This window comes from Leptonychotes weddellii, chromosome 1 (assembly GCF_054177405.1).
Source record: "Leptonychotes weddellii isolate Sample4059 chromosome 1, ASM5417740v2, whole genome shotgun sequence".
Lineage (NCBI taxonomy): Eukaryota > Metazoa > Chordata > Mammalia > Carnivora > Phocidae > Leptonychotes > Leptonychotes weddellii.
In genome coordinates, this window is record NC_138369.1 from 130,563,831 (window position 1) to 130,570,774 (window position 6,944).

The 6,944-nt window shown below is 47.1% G+C and overlaps 1 protein-coding gene across 1 annotated transcript in view; it reads right to left on the bottom strand.

Annotated features, from left to right (window-relative positions):
* KALRN (kalirin RhoGEF kinase) overlaps positions 1-6,944 on the bottom strand; it is a 535,107-nt gene that overhangs the window by 298,507 nt on the left and 229,656 nt on the right. Inside the window, exons 11-12 of the mRNA XM_081815029.1 lie at positions 6,442-6,676; positions 2,989-3,163 (exon numbers count right to left, since the gene is read on the bottom strand). Coding sequence (XP_081671155.1) covers positions 2,989-3,163; positions 6,442-6,676 — 410 coding nt within the window. The remainder of the gene's footprint in view (positions 1-2,988; positions 3,164-6,441; positions 6,677-6,944) is intronic.

The window sequence follows — 6,944 nt, forward strand, 5'->3', positions numbered from 1 at the left end:
ACCCCATAGCTGAAGGTTCTGCAGTGACAGCCCCTGTCCTGGCTAATGTCAGCTCTGACATGTCCCTCACTATACAAGCCGCCCTCGGTTTCACACTCTGACCCTTCCCTAGATGTTTGCTCGTCATCCCCCACAGTGAAACACTAGCTGGTATTTGAAATAATCTCATCACCCTCAAAAATAACTTCTGACAATCTGAGTTGAAGCAGAACTTTTTCATAGGGTTGGCAGGATTTCCATATCAATCTGAGATGAAATGTAGCCATTTCCCAAGCTTTGGGCCACACCCCAGATGGGGCACAAGACCCCTTCTAAAACCTGGATGTCACTGCCTAAACCAGAGGGTGCTGAACCAAATCACTATTTTTATCTCCCTCATTTTTTTAAAAATTTTATTTATTTATTTGACAGAGAGAGACACAGCAAGAGAGGGAACACAAGCAGGGGGAGTGGGAGAGGGAGAAGCAGGCTTCCCGCGGAGCAGGGAGCCCGATGCGGGGCTCGATCCCAGGACCCTGGGATCATTACCTGAGCCGAAGGCAGACGCTTAACGACTGAGCCACTCAGGTGCCCCATATCTCCCTCATTTTATTAGACCCTCATACTGTGTCCTCACTTTTGCTCTACTACATTATCAACTATTCAAGTTTTTGTGCCATATGGGGGTTGCCGGGGTGGCCGGGGGGGGGTGGAGAGAATTTTTATACAATACAAAGGCTGAAGAATTCAAATCCTATAATTGAAATAACAAGCTCCTCTGGTGCAACATTTAAATAGGATCCAATCTTAAAGTATTGGATTTATAGTTTGCTTTTTTGTTTTAAAGGATAATTTTGGCATATACTCTGGATTGTTTCTCAAGAGTGGGAATGGATTTTCCAGAATCGCTTTAGGCAAACACACCCTATTGATGCCCCCTACCTCCTCCGGCTAATGTCAGGGGTGCAGTTCATGGCAAAGTGAAGCTATCTGACCCATTCTGCGACTAAGCCAGCAACCCTGACCTCAAAACCATGCCATCTAATGAAATAAAACCTAAACATCCAAACCCTCAGATGATTTCCTTCCTCTTAAGCAGTTTTTTATGTGGACAGGGAATGAGAGGAGATTAAATAGAGACTACAAGAGCAGAATCACCACACCTGCTAACATAATTTCCCAACAGATACATTCACCTTTGGCAGGCGCAGTGGAGCTGGGGAGGGATGGTGGGAGTGCCTGGGGCTGGCGCCACTGCAATCATATGTAACTCTGTTTATTTCAGTGAGCCTCACTCCCAAGTACCAAAGATTAACAACTCACACCCCTTCTTTCCTTTCTTTGTTACCTTCATCACCCCAGCTTTATGAAGTTCACCACATTCTCTCTGCTGTCTGCCCAAATCTCTAATTTTCCACTAGTATTTTCATTGTTCTTTCAACAATTTTAAGTATACATTTATTTTTCTTAAAGTTTATTTATTTTAAGCAATCTCTACACCCAACGTGGGGCTTGAACTCACGACCCTGAGATCAAGAGTCACGCACACCTCCAACGGAGTCGGCCAGGCACCCCACAACTTATGTTTTAATACTACTTCCTACCTGAAATCCTTTTGAGCGTAGATTCAAAATAAATTAAGTAAAAAGTACACATAAATACACCTAAAGTTATAGAATAAGCTGGAAGGATAATCAAGATCTAGATTTAAAGACTTATCTTTTCCTTTGTTCTGGAAACTGTCCAGAATGCCCCTTTTTGAACAGGTAGTCTTAAGCAAGAAATTGCAGTGGCTTCCAGGGAGGCAAAAGTAGATGTGTGGTTATAAGAGGAAAAAGACTGTAAGACAGGGATAGGAAGGATTGTTTCAGGACTGCTTTCCTTTTAATATTTGTGATTCTCAATATAAACTCTGTTGCTCACAGAATTGAAGAAGAGTATCTTTTGCCAGGACAGTTCTCTGGTCCTGGCTGGGACTAGGATTGGGATATGGGAATTGCAACATTAAAAAAAAAAAAAAAAAAGCCATTTCCGTCCAAACCAGTTTCATGAAGTTTCCACAGATATTGTTGGGAAGCTCATTCCCAGACACCCAGAAGCCCCAACTGTGAGGAGCTGGTTGGAATGCAAAACAAAATTTTAAAAAATGATGGGTGGAGAGCGCTTTCCCTCAGACCACACCAGCAGGGAGCAAAGAGAAGATAGTGCCTCTTTAATTTAACCCTTTCCCATCCCTGAAAAGGACAATGTGCCTTGGGTGTTGGATACTCTTCACACCCCAGGAACCCTACTGGCCTGGCTTTAGTTACTGTTTCAAAGTAGAAAATAATAAAAGGTGGATATTATGTGGAACAGACATTATTAATAGGCATCACAAAGGGGATATAAATATATTAGAACATCTGATTCTGACCTTTCCAGAAGGAACTGAGGAGTCCATGAGTTGAACCAAGATGGCCTTAGCATAGACTTACTTTCTTGGTAAGCACAAAGCAAACTGAAGAAAAGGTCTTTCTCCCCATGGCTCCTGACTTCCTGACTGCTCTGTGATTTCATCTAGCTCCTGACCTCTAGTCATCAGCTGAGGAGGCCTCCAAATTTTAACACCTACCTACTCCTGAAGCTAAAGCATCCAATCACCAACTCAAATAGCCAATGCCACGGTCTTTCAGGAAGCAAAGTACCAAGGGTCCAAATAATCCCATCAAAAACCTTCTCAGTAAAGTAATTCCCACACAGGAAGTGAAACAGAGAGGCTCTGCTTGGCAGAGCAGGTGAGAAGGACAGAGGAACAGAACAAGGTAGAATGTGAATTGGGAATTTGCTGAGTCTAAAAATGTATCCTTGATGCACCATGCCCTCGAATTCCCATAGGGTACTGCCCAATGCTCCCTTCCCAGCCCCTGATGCAGTGCCCTTGACCAGGAAGCAGGCAGTATGCAGCGGCCCCAGAACTCTCCTTAACTCCCCTTCCTCTCCTTTCCCAGTGCCCACCTTCCCCACCTCTACCTCAATGGTATACTGCTCGAAGATGCGCAGCTGCAGGAAGATGTCCAGCTTGATCTTCCGCTCGTGGAACAGCTCCTCCATCTGCACCTGGGCATCATCCAGCTGCTGCAGGACTGACTCGATGTGGCTGATGGAGCTGCTGTGGGGTGCCTTGTTGTTGGACACAGCCGAGTCCCTGTGGCCGAGTAGGGAGGAAAAGGGAGAGGCCTTGCCATGTTAAAAGTGATATAGGGGCAGGGGGCCTTCCTCATCTGAGCAAGGTGGATGTGAATCGACTGGGTCATTCACGACATTTATCAAACTCCTCTTGTGACCCTGGGACTGTCTTTAGCAGGTGAACCAACGATACGTGTATCATCTTTGAGGTTCACAGCACTGTAGCTCTGAGACTAGCTGCTCTCCTAGTCCTCAGAACTGGGAGATGGATCAGACAAAGGAATGTACGGAAAGGGCTCTCCAAAGCAGAATACATTAGGGAGCTGGACCGGTTCCACACATACATGCAGCCTCTGATGCACAGGTTTAATACACACACGTACACATGCATGAGAGCAGACACATTGATCACAAGGCATAAGAGTCGGCAAATTAAAGGCATATGAAAAAAATCACCCTTCCTAGTTTTACCTCACAGGATCCTTGTTAAATAAAATGAGATCACAACTACCAGAATTATTCATCCACTTGACAATGCCATGCCAAAGTTATGGGCTTGTGCTGTGACCCAGGCTCCAGGCTGTTGTGAGGAAAGCATGGGCTCTAGAGGCCACAACCCAGATTAAGTCCCCACTCTGACACACACGGGCCTGTGGCCTTGGGAAATCACCTCCCGGAGCCCCAGCTGCCTCCTGTCAAGTGGACTTAATAACCCTCCCCCCCCGCCACCCTGCTCACTTTGTGGTTTGCTGTCAAGTAAGACCACGCATGTGAATGTGCTCTGTGACCAGAAACAAGCTGTGTGAATGGCCGTGAATCCTGAAAGGACACAGGAGAAGTGCCAAGCACTGACTGGGGCCCAGGCCTAGCTGTGGAGAGTAGAGCGAAGGGGCACAAGAGGCTGGGGCAACAGCAAGGTGGCAAAGAAGATGAGTTCTGATTTGGGCGTTATAAGAAAAGGAGGAACCCAGCCAAGCAGTGGGAGGCCTGCACTCTTTGAGCAGTAGAGTCTACGAAAGTGGCAGGGGGGAGGTGACATGTCATAGACGGGAACCAAAAGAAAACATGTTGAGCTGCTCAGAGAAGTAAGGGGTGGTGAGACCTTCAAAGAGATCATTATAATAGGACAATTACAGGTGTTCAGATGTTTAGAGTCTGTAGGGCCCTCAAGCTTACAATAAAGGGGCACATTCATTATCTTGTGGCCTCTTGGTTTCTTATACAATGTACAAAGGAGAAGGACAAGAGCAAAATCATCAGCAGGCCTTCTGACCACCAGTCCTGTCAGCCTGTGTTTGTCTCAGAAGCAGCTGTGTCTGAGCCCACACTGTTTCTGAAGGGGGCATAAGGCCCGTGGTCAGGAGCCCCTCCTTGTGTCATTCTGAGAGTTCCCTCTCCTCTGGCCTATTTGGGCACAAAACCCCACCGCCGCACAGATACCCAATCATGAACAGAATATAAGGCATGTACTTGATCCTCTGCATTATGCATTTGTTGAGCACTTTGCTGTTGGGAGGATATACTTGTTCTTTCTGACTGCTCCTCTCGGGCTGTTTTCCATCACGCAGCTTCCAGAAGGAAGAGAATGATCTCTGACCATTTTGCACGGCACCTAGTCATCATCACACTCACTAGGAATCACAGAGGTGATGCCAAAACCACCTGAGGTGCTTCAGTGAGGAGTGCCAGAAGAGTCAGGGAGATTGAGAGAAGATGTGTGCTCTGCTGGGCAGGAGGCTTTGTGCCCCTCTCCACTCTCTTCCTCTTCGGCGGGTCTTGAAATCAGGGACGGGAGCCTGGGCTAGAGTCAGGCTAGTGGGGGCGTACATGGTCACCAGTGGTTCTTGGTCACACAGCTAGCTAGGGTCCTCTCTGAAATCCATGGCATTTAAGTTGTAGAAACAGACCTTCGCCATCACAGAGTAACCCTCAGCCCTTAGGCATCATGCAAGGTTGGCAGGTGAGAGCAAGGGTCATCCCCATAGACCCAGCCCACACAGAACGAAACCCACCAAGTTTGTGAACAGTATTTGGAGAGAAAACACAAAACCATCACAAAATTCTAGAGCTGACAGAGCTCTTGGAGTGACCTCCTTAATTACACAGATGAAGCAGCTGAGGGCCAGAGAGATTAAGAGACTGCCTGCTATTTGGAATTTTTTTTCAGTAGGGTTTCCTAGATAGGCAGACAAAATTCATGTATTACATATTAGTAAAGATGAACTGGGGGAAGAAGGGAAAGAGGCTGTCTTGTTAGTATGCAACAGGAGGACCCAAAACATCTCATGTGCATGCTTGGAATCGACACAATTAATTTCCAACAGAAAAACGTGCCAGAGCTATCTCAAGGTAAGTTCTCATTGTTTGTCTAATTGGACAGCTGGTACGGGGGTGGTGAAAAACCCTCTCCAATTCAAGTAATTCCCTCAGGCCCCAGGGCTGGCCTGGGACTTGCTGATGAGATTATTTCTGTCCGGAGCGGGCAGAGGTCCCAGCACTCGGTGATTTTAGGATAGAACAAGTCCCCGTGGGCAGACATCATTAGCATCATCAAGTCCTATTTATACAGCACCTGGGCACAGGGGTGGCGCTGAGGGCTTCCTTGAGGCCCCGTGACACTTTATCTGAGGAGCCCATGCCCTTGACAGGGACAGGAAGCTAGATATTGATGCCAACAGAAAGGAGGCAATGGTGTGGATGATTCTAAATGAATGTAAGGTTTTCAACAGGATTTTCCTTCTTAGTTATGTTTGTTTAGGTTGATACAGAGGGAGTTGTATTTTCTGGGCAGCAAGGAATGGTGGAAAGGTCATATGTGGGTAATGGAGAGCGGAGTGAGATAATGACACACATTCTCTAGATCCCCATGGGGCCAAAGCCAACCATTTTTGCCAACTGGGGCACTAGCATTCAGGGTTCAGCCCAAGATCAGAAGCCAAAGAACACTATATTCCATACTGGCTATTTCTCCACATAACCAAAAGTTCCATAATTCTTCATGAAGACGTTACTTATTTTCGGTTTAATGTTGTTAATTTTTGTGTCTATGTCACTTACTGATTGCTAAACAACCTCATGAATCATACGTAATTCTTTGAAACACCAGAGCTTTCCCATTTACTATTTCATCCTAAACTCACGTTGGGTATGGCCCAGGCTTTTTCATATCTGACAGAGGGAGAGACTGAAGCTCACACAGGACCACAAAGCCGGCTGTGGCTGAACCAAGACCGGGACACGACTTATCTCACATCTAGTCGAGGGCATTTCCCACTGGAAAGCACTGCCCATGCTGACCTGGCCTCGCTGGGCTCCCCCAGGGAGGGAGGCGCTGACCTGAGCTGCTGGATAAGGTCTTCGCCTTCCTTGATGACGTTGAGCGTGGCATCCAGAGTGGCGGTCTGCTGCTGCTGGAACTGCTTGATCAGTTCCTGGACCGCATCCACTGAGTCCGCACAAACATCCTCCAGCATCTCCTTCTGAAGGTCTTCCATCCATGTCCACAGCTGTGGGGGAGAGAGCAGAGACCCCACTCAGGGCAGACAGGAGAGGTCAGGGCAGGGGCCAGGGCAAGAAAGTCAGATAGGGGTCATCCAACCTACCCTCCACCAGTCAGTGACATGTTAGACTGTCCTTCTCACCAGCACACCTATGTTTATATTCATTGCTCATCTCTGCTAAGTTCACTCCATTAATGTTTCCGTTCCCTAAGGATGGGAACCACCTCTGGCTTAACTTCCCTGTGGTTCAGGGAAACTTGCAATCAAAGAGCAGGGGGGATCACTCATCTTGGAGAGGCT